General features: G+C 34.1%; 1 protein-coding gene across 8 annotated transcripts in view; it reads left to right on the top strand.

The window, feature by feature from the left end:
- Positions 1-23,037, top strand: part of DCAF6 (DDB1 and CUL4 associated factor 6) — a 183,571-nt gene that overhangs the window by 125,516 nt on the left and 35,018 nt on the right. For 4 of the 8 annotated variants that reach the window (XM_027526425.1, XM_027526419.1, XM_027526387.1 and 1 more), the window contains 5 exons: positions 6,638-6,755; positions 11,497-11,612; positions 13,078-13,161; positions 13,385-13,706; positions 18,685-18,726. In XM_027526425.1, coding sequence (XP_027382226.1) covers positions 6,638-6,755; positions 11,497-11,612; positions 13,078-13,161; positions 13,385-13,706; positions 18,685-18,726 — 682 coding nt within the window. The remainder of the gene's footprint in view (positions 1-6,637; positions 6,756-11,496; positions 11,613-13,077; positions 13,162-13,384; positions 13,707-18,684; positions 18,727-23,037) is intronic. The other 4 variants (XM_027526393.1, XM_027526424.1, XM_027526408.1 and 1 more) reach the window with 1 other exon arrangement.

Raw genomic sequence — 23,037 nt, 5'->3', positions numbered from 1 at the left:
GTCACACATTGTGTGTCTATGTTAGGAATGTGGTTCAAATCCAAGCAGTCTGATTGCAGTGTCTGTGATCATAACCACTACCCTTTGCTTCATCTAACAGTAAAGACAGATGATGTAAAAATAAATACACATGTCATAAGAGTTTTAAAAGAGGAAACAAGGTTTAGTGGGGAACACACGAGTGAGTCTTTGTTTCTTCTGGCACAGGCTCAAATAAGGTATTCCTGAGGATGAGGCATTTTAGTTGCAATCTGAAAGATGATTATATGAGTAAGTTAGGTCAAGGAGAAGGAGTAAAGGGGATAATGGATATTAATAGCATTTGCAGAGGCTCTGAGAAAATCACATTAGAATGACTAGAAGAATTCCAGTATGACTGGGGTATGCTGTGGCTTCAAGAGATAGGTAGAGTCCGTATTGAGAAGGACCTTTTGAACTTTTTAGGGTTTTAGATTTTAAAAGTAATAGGAAGTTGGTGAAGAATTAAAAACAGGACATACGGCCTGATCTCATTTGTTCTGAATAGAATATGAAGAATTGACTAGAGACTAAATCACTTAGGAGGTTCTCCTTAAAATTCTATCTCCAGTAAGGATTTTAACCTGATGATAGAGATAAGGTAGAAATGTGAAGAGAGTCAAGAAATATTTAGAATGTAGAGTATACAGGATTTGATGAATGAAGCAAATAATTGAAGAGGAGTCCAGAATATAAACTGAAGTAACAACTCCAGAATTTCTATTTGGGAGATGGTTTAGCAGTGAAAACCTGTTTGGAGGGAGAAGGGTGAGGGTGTGTCTTAAACCTGCTTTAAGTATTACAGAGCATGAGGCCAGGAGAAGAGAATTTTCAAATACAAGAGAGTTGTCTGCTTGCTGCTGAGAGGTCAAGTGTAGATGAGTTCTAAAAATTCTCCCACTAGATTAGTAAGTTCAGAGGTGGTCAGTCTCATTAGAGCAGTTTCACTGGATTGATAGAGGGCAGATTTAGGAGAAAAAGTGGAGATGAGAAATAAGAAAAGTACTTCAAAACAATAAGCAAGGAGAATGGTAGCTGGAGGGGAAAGTGGTTTTAGAGAGAGTTCTTCTAAGCTGTTCATTTTCATTTTCATCTGGAAGTCGCATTCGTGCTAAGTAATCTGATCAATCAGAGGGACAGACAGATTTGATTTTTTTTTAAATAGAATATAGCTGAGGAAAGAGTCATGAAAAGAAAAACACTGGATGAGAATTTTGGTAGGGTTTATGTACCACATGGGATATGCATTTTTAGTTATTTTCTTACTATCTGTTCTCCCTCAAAACTGAAAGTGAAATAGAAATAGAAGACTTTTATGAACAGAGGGATATAAGACTTGACAGTTCTGGAGTACAGGGAAAGAAAGCCTATGTCGCATAGATAAAATGACAACTGTATTTCAATCCATAAATTTTAAATATCAGAGGGAAAATGGAACCAGGCATAGTCTGATTCTATATGTATCCCAACCCCATGTTTTAAGTTTAAATCACTTTTGTGTTATGTCATGAAAAAAGTATATTGGATTAAAATGATCGTTATTGATACACAGGTGGATTTTGATTGTCAGAAGTAAAATTTGACTAGAATATTATTTCCAAAAGATTATAGGAGATTTCCTAGTAAATATTAGTGTTAAAGTTATACTTTGTTTTTGGCTTTCATAAAATAGTTCATTTCTATATAAAGTCAGATTACACTAGTGAGAACATTGAGTTTCAAAAGAAGAGCCTTGCCTCACAGTCATCTATGTGGTGGATAGTAGTTCCCTGTTTAGAATCTACTCCTAGAAACAATTTCTCCACTTTGAATCAGGGTCAGAGTATGCCTCCTTATACAAATGATTGGAAGACTTGGATATCCAGTAGTCTTGAGTTATGCGGAAAAGTTATAGGTTCCTGACATTTCCAAATAGAAATTTTACCTTGGCCTTGAAATTATACTTCAGATGTTTGCCCTTTCTATGTATGTCAGGCAAGTTGGGGGTACAAAATTTGTGGAGATAGTTGAGCTTAATTATTGATGTATCAATATTACTTCAGAGGATTTCATCATACATTTTGTTTCCTTGTAAATTGATTTTTATTTTAAACATTGGGCATAACAAAAGGGAAAATATTGACAAGTTCTTTGTGTAATAGAAAATCCCTGAGGCAAAGAATAAATTATTTCTACATGATCCACAACTTAGCTACTACACATGATTAATGGTGGAAGATTGTACAGTTAGAATAGTGACCTAGCAGCAGAGAAAATGTTGGGCATAGTAGTTCTGAACTAATTATTGTGGTGATATTCTACTTAGTTATCATCATTTTGATAACTTTGTTTAAATTTATACATAGGATAGGTCTCCAGGGACATCCTAGCTGAAAGACCAAACAATATTTAGATGATATACAAATCTAGTTACCAAGATAGCTTATTTTGTTATCTACTTTGAGCATGTTTTTTTTTAGAGCCACAAATAATTATAGTCAAAATGCACAGACTGAATGATTTGAAAACATGTATTAAACAACAACAACAAAAGTTTATTTGTGGTTATTACTGTGAAAGGCTTGGAAGCTACCTAATTAAGTAAAGGTCAAAGAAGTTCCTTTCAAATTATATTCCAGCCCATTCTATAATTTTTTTGCTGAGCCAGTGCATTAATCTGCAAAGGGCTCTTTTATTTTAAATTTGCTTTCTAGAATCTCATGTTACTGACTATTCACTTCTAACTCCAAAGAATGAAATCTTTTACAGTATATTGTCTTGATTTTTATGTTTTTATGACTGTGCTTCTGAAGCATATGTTTGAATGGGTGGTAGTTTGCCTGGGTAGAGATCACTCTAAGCTACTAACATCGTCTGTTGTTCTTGATAATTGAAATCAAAGCAATATGTATGGCCGCCTTAGCAGGTTGAACAAATTTAAAGTGCTTTTTTCCCCTCACACTGTCCTTGTGCTAAGTGCACCACAATTTTATTGACAGTTTAATCTCTCAGTGCCCTGGAAAAGATACAGGATAGTTTTCCAATAGTCTGATGCCAAAGTGACAGTTTGCATTACCAGAACTTTGTCAGAGTTGCTGATATGAATTATATATCTTTTTTGAGAAATAATACCGACAGTTGATATTTCTTAATTAAAATATGTGTTGAAGGAATCTTATTTTCTACTTAGTATTCAAATTTTTTCCAAGATAGTATAGCAAGTAAGAACTTCATATAGAAAGAAACTTAGAGAAAAAGAATCTACCACATTATTATCAGTTTCATCATCTATAAAATGGAGATAAAAGTATGTGCTACAAAGGTTATACATATCCTGGGACATGGTAATGTTCAACAAACTTTAGTTACTGTTATGATGGTGCATTCTACGTAGTCGTTGGATTTGATTAAGTTCTCAACCCTAAGACTCCTCCTAAATTAAAATCTCTACTTTTTAAGCAAAATATTTCAGTAATATATTTCTAAGTAAGCATACAAATAATGCAATTTTTAGGATGTATTTGCTGATCTAGATTCTAACACACAGGACAAGTTATTGAAAATTAAAATGGTTACAAGTGTTTTTTCAAATAAGATAATAAAATTTAATTTCTTGGTTCTTTAGATTTTTATAGACCTTTTTAGCTTAAAATATGCACTTTATTGGAAACTGTTTATTAACTTATCTACATTTCTGAGAAAATTCAATCTGATAGGTTGTATACATCAAGAAGAGGAGTATTAAATTAGGAAGACTAGAATGAACAAGGCTAGGAAATAAATTTTTAGATTTCAGATATATACTTGCATCAGTGCTTCAGTTGAAGAAACCAGGTTCTGTGTTGTGCAGTGTTTCTGCCTGAGATGTAATTTATATTTAACGCTACAAAGAGAGAACTGAACTAGATGGGGGCAGGGGGTGGTCTGAAGTATTTGTAACTAACAGATACAATGATGAGCCCATTTTACTCCAGGCTGATGACTTCATTGACAGTTTAAATGAACAAATTCTGTCAACTGTAGTCATTTTGTAAATTAAATGAGTACTGCTGTGCTTTGCATGAATTTTTATAATGTGTGGGTTATATTACAGAGAGATTAAATAATAACTTGGTAATAGGTAACCTGGAAGAAAGTATTAATTCACACTGATCATCTTAAGGATACTTCTTGCTTTTGGAGGTTGGAGGTGGTCTTGGAAGTTGGTAGATATTTTCTACACCATTTGGACCTCTCAACAGCTAGCTCTTTGTCTACTATATTCCTTTAGTCATAGCATGCAAATATCTATAGCTGCCTCTAATTTTACTCAAAAAGGAAGTTTTGATAAAGCATTTAAATGGCTTCTTTTTTTAAACTTTTTTTAATTGAAGGATAATTTCTTTATGGTATTACATTGGTTTCTACCAGACATCAACATGAATCAGTAAATGGCTTCTTTTTAAAAAAATTTTGTATTGTAGCATAGTTGAATTTACAGTGTTGTGCTGTTAAATGTCTTCTTAAAACTTATGCTCCTATTAACCAAAGCAGGCCTAAGAAATTCAATCCTACAGTTCTCTCACACCTGCTTTCCCCCCCTATTCCTTCTTTACTTTAAAAGAAAAATAATAGCAAAGCAGTTTACAAAATGTTTGAGAGATAATGAAAAAAATAGCCCCAACTCTACCTGTTAACTAACCTCTTACTCTTATCATTCAGCCTTTTGGCTGTCATCACCAATTCCATATCTTAAGAATGACTGTGGTTTTGGCATTAGTGGGATAGAAATTTCAGCAACATAACTAAAGAATAAGGGAAAACTCTATGTGGACAAATGACTAACAGCAAATATGTCAAAGGTTGTCAAGGATAGGACAGATGCTTTAAAAGTGCCATTTGGAAATCCCTGGGTGTCCAGTGGTTAGGACTGTGGCTTTCACTGCCAAGAGTGCAAGTTCTGTCCCTGGTCAGGGAACTAAGATCCTGCAAACCTCATGATGTGGACCTAAAAAAAGTCCTGTTCTTGATAATTTTACATAAGCTCAAGATAGGTTAATTTGGTTATTTTATAAGAGAGCCATTTGGTAAAATACCTCCTCTAAAACACTGAATTATCATATCTTTGAAAGTTGTAATGGATGGTTAATTTTTTTTTCTTAGCAGCTGTTTATATCAAGGACATAGTCAACAGAAGTAGTATGGAAACAGAATGAATACAATTTGGTAGGCCAGCTTTATAACTGATTCAAACTTTTACTTTCAAAAAGCAATTAATATTATAGAAGAGGATGTCACATGAGTTAGAAGTGAAGATGTAAGAACTGATAATCCTGAATTTTATTAGCTTGGCTTCTCCTCTCTTGGAGAGAATCCTTTTTCCTTTCTGCTACTGTTCTGTATTCTTAAGTCCTGTTAGTTGTCCTCTCACAGGATAAAAGCTAGAGCAGAGTTTCTGTCAGGTTCTCTTTTAGTAAGTGCTCTAGCATGTTCAAAAGGAATGCAGAAAGATACGAGTTCTTTATTGCAATAAAAAGTGGGCCCAATAACCAAAAATCTTGAGTAATTTTGATTTCATTAAGTTGTTACTGCTTATGTTGATACTGTTTTCATGACAGAAAGCTTCTTTTTAGTACCATCAGGTACTGTATCAAGTGCTTGAAATAGTATCCAGAAAATAAGTATTGTTACAGATGAGTTTTCTTTCTGCAAGAAACTGGCAGAAATATTACATGTTTGGTTATATAGCAGTTTTTATTCTGTATATACATTTTAATGTCCCCCCAAGCTGTTATTCATCATAAAATGAAAAATTTATAAAGCCCTGTTTAAATTTGTCTTTGAATATCTGAGTACTCCTTTTGGAGAGGAGGGAAGAGGTGGCTTTAAAGTGATTTGTATTGATTTCTGAGTTTCTTAATTTTTATTTACCATTTTATAAAGATTTTATATGTTGAGATAGACATGTATTATGAGTATCAGCTATGGACTCAAGATGGAGTTGCCTCCCATAATTTAGAAAACAAATTTCTTTCAAGATTAGTTGGGGGGGAGAATGGAATATATCAAAAGGTATGATCTTATAACAGAGTTTTAGAAAATAACTAAATTTTTCTCCCCCCTCCTTCCCAATAGAGTACAGGCTGTAATCCCTCCCTAGATTGTAAGTCCATGAATTTGAAAGAACAAAGAATTTGATAGCAGTTAATTGCAGCAAAATTTTTACTAAACAGCTTCTTTTGGAGCCCTTGCATCTTCTCAGAATTTCTGAAGGAGCCAATGATAATTATTCTTAATACTCTAGCAACTGAAGGAAAAAAGTCCTGAGAATTCCATTAAATAAAAATACCAGTTTATAAAGTATGTCATTTCATGTTAATGTTCTTTGATTCCCTAACAACTAAATATGGTTCTCAAATGTATGTGATTTTCATCTGAATCAAAGGGAGTCATGTTGCAAAGCTAGAATTTGATTCAATGCCACTTTGAAATATAGAGTATTTCTATAACACTTGCTTTTGAACTTTAAGTGAGAACCATAACAGATGTGAGAAAGAGTTATGACAAGGACAGCCTAATTTAAGTTTTAGAAATTTTAGGAAATGTCATCTTTTTATTGATTTCAGAGACTTTTTTCAAATGTTTTAAACACAATTTTCAGATAACAATAATGAAAAGCTGAGCCCCAAACCAGGGACAGGTGAACCAGTTTTAAGTTTGCACTACAGCACAGAAGGAACAACTACAAGCACAATAAAACTGAACTTTACAGATGAATGGTAAGTTAATGTTTTTGTAAAGATGTTTTTAGCCATTTTGTAGGATTGTATTAGATATTATTTTTAACAGTTCATCTTTGTTTTGCAATAATGTATTGGTTCTCAAACTTTAGCATGCTTCAGGATCACTTGGAAAGCTTCTTAAAACACAGATTACTAGACCCCACTCTCAAGAGTTTGAGGTGGAGTCAGAGAATTTGCATTTCTAAAAAATTCCCAGGTGATACTGATATTGCTGGTCCTGGGATATTTTTCTGATAGAAAATGCAAAAGATGCTCAATCACCAGTATACTAATAGTGCAAAAATTAATAAGCCTAACAATTTGGAGGTTTTTGCAGGCTTGGTCCAATGTAAAAGATGTATGTTTATGTGTATATACATATATATTTTTGGTTTGACATTATTTTAATGATACTGAATATATTTAATTCTCCCCATAGAGTTAACTTTATAATAAATATTCCCATATTACTACTTAGTTTTCATAAGTATTATTTTGTCAGCTAATAGAATCCATCAAAAGGATGTACCATAGTTTTACTTATCCATTTCCTTTTAGTTAGGCAGTGAAGTTACTTATTTTTACCAACTAAGACTATGAATATCTTTGTTTACAAGCTTTTTTTCTACTTTTAAGGTGATTGATTTGGGGTACTTTTTCCAGAAATAAAACTGTATCTAGATTAAAAGATATTGAAAAATTATTTTCAAAAGGATCATCTGTCATTACATTTCTCCCAACAGCATATGAAAGTACATGTTTTGCTGTCTCCAGGCCAGTATTCAATATCAGTATATTCATTTATTTGTAACTTATGTATGTGATTTTTCAATAATTTTTATTTAGTTTATTACTAGGAGTTTGAACTTCAGTGGTGGTATAGATTCTTTTGGATGGCATTTCTGATTATATTTATTACTCATTAATCTAGTTAAATATGATATTTAAAAAATTAGCTATGTGAACTTCCTAAATTCTTTGCCACTGTCTCATTGCCTTTATCATGAGAGACAGCATCCAAAATACTATATTTAAATTTATTATTGTTATTATGTAAATTAATATATAGGCAACATAATCTTTCTTAACATAATTAATTATATATTAATATAATTATATGTGATTACTATATGGTGGTTATGTTAATCATTTAATAACCAATATATTAATTATTCTAGATAATTGATATATTAAATTGTACATTATTATATATTATATGTTAGTATAATATATAATGTATATAAATGATATATAATATAGTTATATATTGTTTATTAATATATAATTAATTATATGTTGATATGTGATAATTATTGTAATTCACAGGTTTCCATTTGTGTTTCTGTGTGTTTTTTAATATTAAAATCTTTGATTAAATAGCATTTTCATTTATTATTATTGAATACCTTCTGTGTTTCAAAGCCCGCTCTAGACTTTGGGAATACACTGATGAAAAAAATAGACAAAAAATATCCCTGCCCTATTTGAGCTTATTCTCTAGGTATGGGAAGCAGATGATAAACATAATAAATAAATGATTTGTATAGCAAAAGCCTATTAAATGGTATTAAGTGCTGTGGAAGAAAATAGACCAGGTAAAGATGATTGGAAAACCCCAGGAAAGGGTAGGCATCATTGAGAAGATGATATTTGGGCAGTTTAAAGGGTAAGGAGGAGTGAGCTATGCATATCTGGGGGAAGAGCATTCTATGCAGAGAGAAAGCCAGTATAATGGCGCAGAAGTAGGAGCAGTCTTAGTATGTTCAAAGATCTTAAAAAGAAAACAAAACAAAACAGTGTAGCTGGAGTGGAGTGACCAAAGGAGAGAGTAGGCCAGTATCTATTATAGATAAGGTCAGCCAGGGAAGTGAGAAGGGTCTTAAAAGGAAAAAGGGTATCTCTGGCTGTGTAGATCTGGTTGTGTAGAGAATAGGCCTTGGGTTGGCAACCCACTCCAGTGTTCTTGCCTGGAGAATCCCAGGGGCGGGGGAGCCTGGTGGGCTGCCGTCTATGGGGTCGCACAGAGTCGGATACGACTGAAGCGATTTAGCAGGAGCAGCAGAAACCGAAAGACCAGTTAAAAGGCTTTGGCAGTAAGCAAGGTGAGAGGTGGTGTTCAGTCGCTTAGTTGTGTCCGGCTCTTTGCGACCCTGTGGACTGCAGCACGCTAGGCTGAGGTGGTGTCTTGGACCAGGATGGGAGCAGTGGAGGTAGTAAGAAGAGATTGGATTCTAGATGTATATTTGAAGGCATGGTCAATAGAATTTCTTTATGATCTCTACTGTTTGACCTCAGCTTTTAAAAATTATGATATCCCTGGCTCTTTTTCTTAGTATATAATTTAAGATCACAAAAGATTATCATATTTATTCTCAAGTCTTTTCTCATGTTTCTGTACAGAAGGGACTGATTTCTTATCAAGAATCTCATCTGAGCATATTTTAACCAAACATCTTTAGTCCCACTCTTCTTTTGAATGGTACTTTTTCTTCTTTGAAAACTAACCATGAATTATATTCTCTTATTTACTAGTTTCTTATTTCTTTAGCAAAAAAGTAGGTAGCCTTTTTTTCTGGTTATAAAAGTATTCTGTATTCATTATAAAAAAGATTTTTAAAACGCAGTCTTTTTCATCTATGCCGGTATGATGTCTTGCTTTTATTTTAGTTTCTTTGATGACAGGAAGGCAATAGAGTACACAGACAAATAGTTGAGACTCTGAACCTGACTAGCTGTCGGACCTTTGTAAATACCAGTTTTTTCATCTGAAAATGGGAATATTTAATACAACCTTCCTTAGGGTTTATTGGGAAGATTTAATGAGACCATGCAGAAAAGGTACATAGCACTTAGCTCGTTGACTGGCACACGATAAGCTTTAAATAATTGTTAGCTACAATTGTCATCTTTTATAAATTGCCTTTCACATCCTTGGCCCAGTTTTTTACTGTGGTGTTTATGTTTTTCTTACTGACTTATAGGAGCTATATAGAATTAAGTGAGGATAATATCATTCGTCTTTCATTTGTTGCAGATATTTTCCCCAGTTTATTGTTTGTCTTTAAGTGCTTACGGTAGTTTCACTTTATGGTTTCAGCTTGTGAGCTAATTAATGCTCCTTGTCCTTCTCAGAATTAGAGGAAGATTTCTTCTTGATTTCCTTTTATAGTTCTGTGCTTTTATATTAAAAATATGTTTAATCTTTTTATAGTTTATTTTACCATAAAGTATGATGTAGGGCTTATACCTCAATTTTTCCACATGGCTTTTCCTTTTTCCCAGTACCTTTTATTGAACAATCTAGTCAGTCATTTATCTATAATTTTAAAATACCATATTCACACATGCTAAATGTATTTACTTGATTACTTGTCTTTTCCACTAACGGCTCTGTATTCCTACATCAGTGCCCTATCATAACTTCTACACTGAGCATTCTATTTAAGCCTGCATCATAACTTTCTCAATGGGGGGAAAAAAAAGATGTATATATCACATTGGCTTATCTTTATCAGAATTGCTATACCTAACTTTTTGGTTATAAAGAAATACATGTTCATTGCAAAAGAAATAAGAATCTTAAAGAAAAGTTGAAAAAAAAATTACAGTAACCCAACTGAGATGACAGTTAACATTGGTGTCATCTTTCTGATATTTTTCTGATAAATATCCTTTCTGATCTTTTCCTCTGTGTATATACCCATGTAGATACGCATTTTTCTTAAAAATATACATGGATGCCATTAAAAAAAAATTAAATTGACTTCCATAATTAGCCAAAAAAAAAAGCTTTTGTAAAATTTTGACAAACATTCCATGATAATTTTTATTGTTTATTGAGTCACTGCTATTTGTCTATAATTAACGTTTTTTAAGTTGTTGTAGCCGTTCAGTTTTTTCTTGTTCACATCTTTACTAAATTTAAGAAATTGTTCCATTTTTCTGAATTTAATTTTAACCTTAATAAGATTGTTATACATTTTCTTCTATTTTCTTTCCCACTCAATTCCCTTTTTACACATATGTCATGATTTGTCACAGAATGTTCATTGAAAATTATTTATTTAACTTGGTATGGTGTTCTGCTCTAGCCAGAAATTCTAACAGAATTATGGTTATCATCAGGTAGGTATTAAAACTAAAATAGAAAAACATTATTCTCTCCTTCTACAAAACTATGGTGTCGATCACTTGCCATATTTGAACAGCAATCTAGAACTGGCAGTGATCTACAAAGGGCAATTCAAAGACCAAAGAAACTTCCAGGCCTCTTTTCAAGTATCAATTTAAAAGTAGCCTAGAACAATAAAGTCTAAAAGGGTGTATGATCAAAGTTTGTAAAATCAGTAAGAATTTTAATATGGTGAAACATCTGTAGTGAGGACAAGAAGAGAGATTATGTAATTAAGTTAAAATTCAATAGAGAGACTTGTAAAAATATATACCAGATCGTAGGTGCATCAGTCAATGAAGAATTTATATTTTTAAGTCTCTCTTTAATATTAAAAGTGGATTAGAATAATCACCTTGATTTTTTTTTTAAGTGATGTTTCACAAGTACTGCTAATATAAATCTTGTGTTTTATTTGTATCCTGTATTTTTTTGATCAACTTCTCTAGTTGTAAAATATTATAGTCTGAATTTTTTGGATCAGTTTCTCTAGTTGTAAATTACAAAAATTATCCTAAAAGTTGACATTTATTAACTTCTTGGTGAAATAGCTTGTCTTGATTGTAGGAGCAGTACTGCCTCAAGTTCCAGAGGAAATGGGAGCCACTGCAAATCTGAGGATCAGGAGGAATCCTTGGTCCCACAGAGCCCAGTGCAACCACCAGAAGGAGAGAGTGAAGCAAGTAAGGTGATATTTTGTCCTGACAAAACCCAATGTTGGATGTTTGTTTACCTATTTTTCTGATACATCAGTGCTACAGTTTTGTTTTTTAACTTGTGCATCAGTAGTCCACTCACTGCTATTGATGAATTATCAATAGCAAACGCAAAAGATAGGGACCTTAAGCATTTAAGATGAGGCATCACAGGGAAGTGTAGTTTCCCTCTGTGGGTACAGTGGCCAGGATAGATGGTCATCATACTGACAGTACATTAGATATAAATGTTGGCTTGAGTTATCATTACCATTTTTATACCTAGCAGTGAAATCCAAAGTATCTATCTTGATTTTTTTCAAAGAATATAGGTTGTTTATGGAGGGAAAGAAAAAAGAGTTAAAATCTAAACACGTTATGAGTGAATCCTGTTTCATATAAGAAGAGCCATTTGGAGAATGTTTTTAGAACCCTTTCCTGGAATATTTTTATGTGATCATCATATGAAATTTACGGCTTAGTACAGCCTTAGAACACAGTAGATTTTCAGTACATATTTGATAAATGAATTCATGAATCGTTTTTCATTAAATGAATACATACTTCAGTGTAACAGAGCTAACAAGAATTAAATACATATAAGGAGAAGGCAACGGCACCCCACTCCAGTACTTTTGCCTAGAAAATCCCATGGACAGAGGAGCCTGGTAGGCTGCAGTCCATGGGGTCGCTAGAGTCGGACACAACTGAGCGACTTCACTTTGACTTTTCACTTTCATGCATTGGAGAAGGGAATGGCAACCCACTCCAGTGTTCTTGCCTGGAGAATCCCACGGACTGGGAAGCCTGGCAGGCTGCCGCCTATGGGGTCGCACAGAGTCAGATATGACTGAAGCGACTTAGCAGCAGCAAGATGACTATCTAGCAAGCAGATGTCCAATTAGGAACAAAAAAACCTGATCCTTCATAGGTCTATAGAATTAAATCCCAGAAATAAATATTTTCAGTAGCCAAATAGAATTTATGGTGAGGCTAACTTTACTCTTTGCTCATGATATTTCAAATTAGACCAAGTATATGACAAAAGGAAGAAAAATACTCAGTTTTTAAGTTTATATTCTTTGACATTTAGGGGAAAATAAAATCAAAATGAGGAATGTCAGTTGGGAGGAATAATCTCAAGCAGGATTCTTCACATAGAGTTCCTGAAGGTCCATGCATAGGCTTTGGGAAGAGGCAGTGGGCAGAAGTGATAAACAAATAGCGAATACCCAAATCTGTTCCTGATAGTATTTTACTATTTTGTGGGTACAAACATAGTATTTGCATTATACTCTGGGGGAGTTTTTATCTGAGTGTCAGAAGTTTCTATGACCCTAAAAGGGTTAAGAACTGCTTATGTATAGGAAACCTAGAATATTAATTAAATTAGTGTTTATTTTCCTTAACAAAAAAAAGTTAGGAGTTAATGATAATTTGGTTTAATTCCCAGAAACTCCTGAAGAATCATCAGAGGATGTGACACTTCAGGAAGGTACATCTGCAGAAAGCACAGTTCAAAACCATATAGATACAGGTGAGTTGTTTTGTTCTCCTTAGATAATTCCTTCATATAGGAAAGCAAGAAGCCTTAATCTGTGTTAGTCTCTCCAGAGTTAGAGACCATTTCCAAATAGATGTATTGTGGAATTTTGTTCTTCATGTAGGGGAATTAGATTTATATTAGAAAATGTCTGAAGTTAGATTAAATAATTAGTGTTGCTGACATGACCAATTATTACTACTTTATTTTCTGACAGCACAATCAGATAAGTTTACTTCTGAGTCATTGGATTCTGGCTCAGGAGAAAGGAATGACTTCAATCTTGATAGCCCTTGTGGGGTTGCAGAAGAATCCACTTTGTCTGAAAAAGGCAAAGAACCAGGAACTTCAGATCAAACTAGCACTCCAAGTGCTTCCAGTACCAGCAATCCTGAGCCTCAGTCACAAACAGAAGCCATCGGGTCTTTGGCCCATGAGGAAACATTGACCAGGGACTCTGCTCTCCAGGACACAGATGACAGTGACGACGACCCAGTCCTGATCCCAGGTGCAAGGTATCGAGCAGGACCTGGTGATAGGTTGGTAAATTTTTAATTAACATGAACTATAAAAATATAATTCACAAGGCTTTATTTCTTTCTTTGAAGTTATGTAAAAGAGTTTCTCCGTTTTTGACAGTTACTTCCTATAAGCGTGTCTCAGGCATATAAACTCATAGAATTTTGTAAACTGTAAGTAATTTCACATAGTACATATTGCATTCTTTGAGCAAAAGAAGAAGATACAAAGAATTGCTGTTTATCTTCAGCACAAAGGCTTGGTCTTCAGTTTACAGATTCAGAGGAAGGAATATGGAGGATGGCCAACAGATTATTTACTGAGTTAGGGTTATCTTTAGTTGTCAGGTTGCCTCATAGAGATCTTGGCCTGTGTCAGTTTGGGGTTTTCTTAGCGTTTAGTTTTTCTGCTCTTCTCTTAACCCTGGATTAAGGTAGTGTGATAAAGTTCTCTTTTTGAGAACATTGTGTTTTTCTCTGACTTTTACTAAGTAACTCAGTTTCAGAAATGAAAAGTCATACCAAGTAACAAATATTTTAACTGCAGTAAAGAATTAAATTGCTTACATGTTCATAACTTTTTCCATTTTTGATTTTATGTGTTCATAAGGATATATTTTATTTTTTTAGTAGGTAAAGTAAATCTTTAAAGTATATTGCATTCCATACGTTCCTAAAACTATTTCTATAATTAGTGCCATCATAGCTCATTATAAGTTCTGTCCCATTCTAGGGAATCAGATTTTACCTTTAAAATCTTAGCTTTCACAGGCATGAAGAATTGTATCACATGTATTTATGCTCAATGTACTGCTGTTTATAAAATGTTCTGACATTTCTGTCAAGTGAAAAATACAATGAAAACATTAATTTACCATTAAAGAGTGGCAGTGTTATATAATGATCAAGAGCATAATGACTTGAATTCTGGTTTTATCATTTACTAGCTGTTTCCTCATTCAAATTACTTAGTATCTCTTAAAGGTTCGGTTTCCTTATCTATAAAATGAGATTATAATTGTTTAGAATTGTTGTCAGAATTTAGAAGAAAATCAGTCAAAGGACTTGTCTCACTTTGAAAGCACTAAATAAATGATAGGTATATTAAATAACCAAGACATTCCATGTAGCTACTTAGACTTTAAAAAGCAATTACAATAAGAATGGCTCTAGAGAGGACAAGCAAAATTCCTGAATATAGTAACTTGAAGTTCAGTTTAGCTGCCGTTTCTTAACTATGAAAAGATGGATAAGTATCTGCCTTTAGTCATATTTGGTCAAAGTGTTTACTTTGCAGTGACTTTTAAACAACATTTTGTTGTCACCTAACACACATTAGTCTTCAGATTCTTAGTATATATTTTAGACAAGTAAAACTTAGTTTCATTTCTTTCCATACTCAGAGGGAGTCCCATAGAGTATTATTACCACTTGATGTATGCAAATAAGGTTGGCAGGCATGGCACAATTTGAAAATCAAACTGATGGTTTCTAAAACCTAGGATGGAGAGCCAGAGACTCTAACTATTTTATGCTTGTACATTTTTGGCTTTCAAATTATATAAGCAAACATATGTCCTTCATTTTTTATCTATACTTACATAGCTTAAATGATACTAAGGTCGTAATTGAAAATGAAATTTAAGTATCCATTTCTAGTAAAATGTACCATGTCACTTACCAAGTCTGTTTGTTTAGATAGGAATTATATATTTTTGGTAAATATTAGACACTTGCAAAAAATAATAATTATTTAACATCTTGTATTCAGGCTAATTATATAACACTTTTACCTGGCCTGCATTGTAGATGAGGAAACTTGAGGTGCTAAGCAGAGATTTTGTATATTCTAGATCTAAGGAAATTTTTTTTTTAACACGGTAGTATAACATGAATGAAAAAGGAGAATTTGTGGGGAGAATGGGTCCTAGAGAATGCAGAACATCTTGCAGCATATTGTCCTTACCTTGGATATCTTACTAGAAACTATATTATCTTTCTATTGAGTATTATCATTTACTTATCATTTTTGTAATACATGATTTATGTATTTTAGGGGTTCTCCTGAAGTTTAGACATGCCACAGAATTGGCACCTGATAGCTTCATTGACCCAAGAAACCCATTTGCTGAACTAGACTAGCAGAATCTTTTAGAGGAGAGATGATCAGGTTCAACAGCCTGAAAGTGACCCCACTTTGCGCATGTACTCTTAAATTTGTGCTCTCCTGGTTAGATCCAGATTTGAAACCACCTCTTGGTCTGTATTTGCTTCCCTGCTTTTTTTTTTTTTAACTATTAATTAATATTCTGTATATTCAGTTTAGGTATTTAGCCTTTTTTGTCCTATATATTATTTAGTTTTTTGTCCTATATATTATTCTATAGGACATAGCAGTAAACTTACTTAAGAGTAATAGAAAGATAATAAAATTCTTCCTTTTGAGAAAATTAATTTATTGAAGAGGACAAGTATGCAAACCATTTATAAATAGAAAAAAGTTTTAATAAATATATGAAATTAGATACAATATTATATATATCAGTGTGTACACGTACATACACAAAGTTGTACATACTAAGATAATGCTGAGGTGATTAAAGTGGCTGTTTCATAATTACATCAGTTTTCCTTTGAAATTTGCATTATTCTTTCCTAGCTATTTACCAAAAAAATTTGCAAATGATGTAAGATTTTCCTTCTGACTTTTCTGTAAATAATTTTGATAATTCCTAACTTTCTGAGTACCAAATTGATTAAATTTTGAACTACCTATATAAAATATAGTTTTTATTTCTGTACCTTTCTAAGGGCTCTTCATCCCTGGCCATTTATCTTACTTCCAGAATTTGGAGGAATGAGTATGTTGACTTTTTTGTTCTAAAGATAGAAAGTTTAAGAAATTTTACTTCTTAAGAACATGAAAAGAATCATTCACCAGCTTAAGAATAAGCATATGATTTTTGTTTGTGAGACTTTCTATTTCCAAGGGAATAAAGAATTCCAAAGCTCTGCTGTAAAAATCATACCATTTGGTTCTTAGAGTCTAAGTAAACATCTCACTTGGATGAAATGCCAAACTAAAAGGATGCATGTCCCCTCTTGCTGCCATTTGAGGAACCCAGTCAAGATTAGTTTAGTTAGGCCAGAGAGATGGTCCCCAAATTAAAAATGGTTAAAGAGTATATACTTAGCTTTGTACCTTAATTTGATGAAGAATTACATAGTGGATCTCATAAATTTTTTGCCACACATTTAATTTTTAAATGAAACCTAAAAAGTTTGTAGCTAAGCCATTTTTGACACGTTTAATGAAAATATCAAAACAGTTCTTTGCAATACAAAGTTACAATTTTTTAAATAAAGATTTGCATTCTTATAATTCGGTTAAATAAATATGACCCAGGTTTTCACTTTTGAGCTGAGATCAAGCATGAGAAGGAAATGTCTTAGAAAATAAAATGTTAGCCTTAACAACTAACATAGGTATTTTAAAATCTCTTCTTATTAAATACAGCTAGTCTCAGTCTAAATATAACTGGGACTGTCTATAGCAGAGGCCAGCAGACTTTTTCCTAAAAAGCTAAAGAGGAAATATTTTAGGCTTTACTGGCCAGGAGGCAAAGTGGAGGCTATTATGTAAGCACTTACATAACCATATAAGATGTAACCATTTATAAAAACCACTGGTCTCTTGTGGTTCATTACAAAAATAGGCAGCTGGTCAGATTTGGCCCAAGAGCCGTAGTTTGCTGATCCCTGCTTTATAGCAGATCAGTCTTATAGAAAGAAACCAAGCTATAGTATATGGTAAAATTCCTCTTTTGACAGATAACCAACGTTCAAAACAAATCTGTGAATTACCACGTTAGATCTCCTTTAACTTTGTTTATAGCAGGAACACAGAACATTAAATGGAAACTAAATTGAAGAAAGAAATAATCAAACATATCTACTTTCTAATATGGTTTAAAAAAATAAAGTAGTATGTACATCTCTTAGGGATTTTATGTATTGGATTTAGAGACATAAACAGGTGCTCTTTGAATGAAAGAAAAGTGGTTTTGTGTTTAGCGGTTTATTGTTTAGATGGTCTTCATGTAAACTGTTTTCAGCACACCAAATCCAACTTCTAGTAAATGATAGGATGGCCTGACAGTTCATCCTCTTGACAAACCCAAGAGGTTTTTACTCTCTAAAAAGAGATAAGCATCTAAGTAAGCTTTCTGAAGTTCTCAAAGAGTCTTGAATAGATTTTTATAGACTCAGTTAAGATGCTCTAAAATTTTTTATATAAAGATTAAAGATACCACTTTCTAAAAATATGTTTCTTATTTGCATAGAAATTCAGTTCTATTTACCTATTTTGGACTATGGAACATGGCCTTCTTGAAAGCCAAAATTCTTTGCATACTGTAAATTTGCTGTCATCTATTGAATCATCATCATAATCACTTTTTCAGTATTTCTAGTGATTCAAGTTTATTTTTTATTAAAATTTCAAAGAAAAAAATAATCATAGAGAAAGAACTGAACTCCTAGGGAGTTAAAAGCTCTGTTAATTCTTTACTTGCTTGTTATCCAGTCTTATGTTTAGGACAAATGAATCAGCTCAGGGCTTAATTATTTAGTTCCTAAAGAGCAGCTCAGCCCTGGGGAGCTAACGTAGGTGTTCCAGTGGATGGTATTGATAATATGACTCTGCAAGTTCCCTGCTTTCTGTAACAAGGTTAGGTTCTAATCTTTTTATAAGATAAAGGGATTAAGTACAATGTTTTCCTTCCAGTCTGTCTTCAGTGAGCTACTTGTCTTTAATTTCCTCATATACATTTAGTTGAATGACATATTCTCACGTAATACCCTGAGTCACAAAGGGTAACAAAAGTATTTTAGATTTATATGATTAATGATAAAAGTAGTGGCCTTCATGCTTTAAGTATTTGGTTCTTTGAAGTGAAGTCTTTGTGAGTGACTTTAGTTATTGTGTTCCCTTCACTAGATTTAATATCAGAGGAACAACAATAGGTGATAGAATAATGAGGTAATTCAGTATGCTCCTTCATTATTTTACTCTATGATGAATATGCGAGGTCTTCTTTTTTCCACAGCTAACCACGTTTCCTATTAACAGTTAATACTTCTTTGAACTTAACTGAACTCTAAGTGCTAAGCATTATAAATGGGTTGCTTTTCAGAAACTATATTTAGCTGCATGCACTGCATGGGAATAGAATGAAAAGAAATTTCTTGTGTGCAGATGTAATTGATGTTCACTTCAAGTGTGTCATATGATAAAGTAACTGTAATCTGAAATTGTTGTTTAGTGGCTCGGTTGTGTCCTAATCTTTTGTGATCCCATGGACTGACTGCCAGGCTGCCCTGTCCATGGGATTTCCCAGGTAAGAATACTGAAGTAGGTTGCCATTTCCTTCTCCAAGGGATCTTCCCAACCCAGGGATGAACCCACATTTCCTGCAGGCAGATTCTTTACTGCTGAGCCACCAGGGAATCCCATGATCTAAAATGATGCACTTTAAATATTAGCTAATACTGCTGTGTGATACTAAATTACTGGATTGCATTCTTCAACAAAATACTCAAAGCAAGTAGCTAATATTAGCTAATTTGTTGAAGAATGCAATTTGTGTTTTTTTAAAAACTCAGTTGGGGTAGCATTTAGCAGCTTTTTTGCTTGAAATCAGTAACAAAAAATGGACTTCAATCTAAATCTCTTCATAGGTTTAAAATTCTGATTTTTTTTTTTTAAGAAAGGGACTTTCACATGAATAACTTAGTAACTTAGTATCACACATCAAGGGATAACAAGCCCTCAAAGACTTCTGTAGTTTGAAGACTAACAGGGGGATACATTTTAACATGTAAGTTAAAGTTTCAGCTCCATTATTCATGTACCGAAAACCTGATATACTGACAAAATCAGTACTTATTCAGTTCAGTTCAGTTCATTCACTCAGTCGTGTCCGACTCTTTGCGACCCCACGAATAGCAGCACGCCAGGCCTCCCTGTCCATCACCAACTCCCGGAGTTCACTCAGACTCACGTCCATCGAGTCGGTGATGCCATACAGCCATCTCATCCTCTGTCGTCCCCTTCTCCTCTTGCCCCCAATCTCTCCCAACATCAGAGTCTTTTCCAGTGAGTCAACTCTTCGCATGAGGTGGCCAAAGTACTGGAGTTTCAGCTTTAGCATCATTCCTTCCAAAGAAATCCCAGGGCTGATCTCCTTTAGGATGGACTGGTTGGATCTCCTTGCAGTCCAAGGGACTCTCAAGAGTCTTCTCCAACACCACAGTTCAAAAGCATCAATTCTTCGGCGCTCAGCTTTCTTCACAGTCCAGCTCTCACATCCATACATGACCACTGGAAAAACCATAGCCTTGACTAGACGGACCTTTGTTGGCAAAGTAATGTCTCTGCTTTTGAATATGCTATCTAGGTTAGTCATAACTTTCCTTCCAAGGAGTAAGTGTCTTTTAATTTCATGGCTGCAATCACCATCTGCAGTGATTTTGGAGCCCCCCAAAATGAAGTCTGACACTCTTTCCCCATCTATTTGCCATGAAGTGAGGGGACCAGATGCCATGATCTTAGTTTTCTGAATGTTGAGCTTTAAGCCAACTTTTTCACTTCCCTGTTTCACTTTCATCAAGAGGCTTTTTAGTTCCTCTTCTCTTTCTGCCATAAGGGTGGTATCATCTGCATATCGGAGGTTATTGATATTTCTCCCGGCAATCTTGATTCCAGCTTGTACTTATTAGGTTGGTACAAAAGTAATTGTAGTTTCGAACCAAGAATTTTAAACATAACTAAGCTCAAACACATCTTTATTAATCAAAATGGGAACCATTACACCAAACACATTTTTGCCAACGAGAACTAAGTTTGTTCTTGTAGCATAAAAATTGTGCCTTGGAATTCGACAAACTCTGGTAAAGCATTTTCTGCCTCCTGCTGGTTGTGGAAGCACGTTGCCTACAAAAAGTTGTTGAGATGCTTGAAGTTCATAGTTGTTTGGTGAGAGGTCAGGTGAATATGGCAGATGAGGCAAAACTTCGTAGCCCAATTTATTCAACTTTTGAAGCATTGGTTGTGCATCATGCAGTCAGGCGTTGTTGTGGAGAATTGGACTCATTCTATTGACGAGTGCCGGCTGCAGGCATTGCAGTTTTCAGTGCATCTCATTGATTTGCTGAGCATACTTCTCAGATGCAATGATTTTCCAGGGATTCAGAAAGGTGTAGTGGATCAGACTGGCTGTAGACCATCAAACAGCGACTGAGACCTTTTTTTGGTGCAAGTTTGGATTTGGGAAGTGCTTTGGAGCTGCTGCTTTGTCCAGCCACTCGGCTGGTTGTCGCAGGTTGTTGTTTAAAGTCTACTTTTCATCACATGTCACAGTCTAATCAAGAAATGGTTTGTCGTTGTTGCATAGAATAAGAGAAGACAACACTTTAAAAGGACGGTTTTTAAGAAATTTTCAGTCACTTACCAAGGCAGCCACTTACCAAGCCTTTTCACCTTTCCAATTTGCTTCAAATGCCTAATGAGTGTAGAATGGTCAACACAGTTCTTCAGCAGCTTCTCACATAGTTTTTTAAGAGGATCACTTTGATGATGCTCTCAGTTAGTTGTTGTCAGCTTTCGACGGCTGGCCACTGCAGTCCTTATCTTTGGGTTTCATCTCCTTTGCAAAACTTCTTGAACCACTGCCGCTTTGTACTTTGGTTAGCAGTTCCTGGGCCAGAAGTGTTATTGATGTGGCAGGTTATCTCCGCTGCTATATGACATATTTTGAACTCGAATAAAAAAATCGTTTGAATTTGCTTTTTGTCTAACATCATTTCCCTAGTCTAAAATAAATAAAAAATCAACAGCAAGTAATAAGTTATTAGCAAAAAAACATAAAGTGAGACATGTTCATTAAAATGACGTGTAACATAACCCTACATAAGAATGTATTCCAATATCAAATGGCAAAGTTCAGTAGTGTAAAACCACAATTACTTTTGCACTAACCTAATAATTCTAGTGGCACACGTATGTTATTTGTCACATGTTTCTAAAACATAAAACATAATATATAGCAACCATAAGAAATGTAAAATTAGAGTTCCTGGTGGGGAATACAGAGTTGATGGAATAAGCCAAAAATATTTTAAGTATATAGAAATCCTTGGTTAAGTCCTATTCTTATGAGGAGCCTCATGTAAACATCTCAAAATTATTTTTACTTTTGTATTAGTGTTTCTAGGTTTTAACATAAAATATATATGAATGTGCTGCTGCTGCTACTAAGTCGCTTCAGTTGTGTCCGACTCTGTGCGACCCCATAGACGGCAGCCCACCAGGCTCCCCCATTCCTGGGATTCTCCAGGCAAGAACACTGAAGTGGGTTGCCATTTCCTTCCCCAATGCATGAAAGTGAAAAGTGAAAGTGAAGTCGCTCAGTCCTGTCCGACTCTTAGCGACCCCATGGACTGTAGCCCACCAGGCTTCTCCATCCATGGGATTTTCCAGGCAAGAGTACTAGAGTGGGGTGCCATTGCCTTCTCCGTATATGAATGTAACTTTTTGCAAATTATTCTATCAGTAGTTACTACTTTCTAATTGTATAATAGTAGAATAGATTTGTTTCAGGCCTGTTTGGTTTTCTGATTTATACCTTGAATCCTAAGCACTCAATCTGATTTTACAGGGAAGATTGCAACTTAAAAGTACCATGTCACTCTAAAAGCTAAAACGTTGGGTGGAGGGCACTCTGTGTTATGACTGTTGCCAAGAATTGCTTATACTCCCTACATCGGCCATATTCAGAGTATCTCCAAATGCACCTTATGTCTCCATGTCTTTACTTACTCTGTGCCCCTCTAATTGAAATGACCTCCTATTACCATCATCATCATCATCATGGCCATTTCATCTTTCAACATGCATCTTAAGCTGCTTTTTTTGAAACTTACCTTAGCATAATTCCAAGTAGGACTGAACATTTCTTCTGTATGCCTTTATATATATTATGCTACCTATAACACTTTATTGCATATGTGTATGTGTATGTTTCCCTGTGTAAGATGTAAGTTCATTTTAAGGCCAGCATACTACATGCATGCATACATAAATAAAAGTTGGCAAAGAAGATTATCTTTTTATCTAAATTCTAGCTACCGAACTTTTATTCATATTTCCCTAGATGATCTCGCTTATTGATTTTCTTCTGCTTCCTAAAATTTGAAATAAATGAAAATCTATAAGTTACTTTTTTAGGGGTCTGACAGCATTCCCACGCATTTGATTACTTGCTAGAAAGAACTGAGGGTAACTTTTAATCAT

The sequence above is a fragment of the Bos indicus x Bos taurus genome, chromosome 3, assembly GCF_003369695.1.
Source record: "Bos indicus x Bos taurus breed Angus x Brahman F1 hybrid chromosome 3, Bos_hybrid_MaternalHap_v2.0, whole genome shotgun sequence".
NCBI classification, from domain to species: Eukaryota; Metazoa; Chordata; class Mammalia; order Artiodactyla; family Bovidae; genus Bos; species Bos indicus x Bos taurus.
Note: the sequence above shows the minus strand (reverse complement) of the source record. Positions and strands in the feature narration are given on the sequence as shown.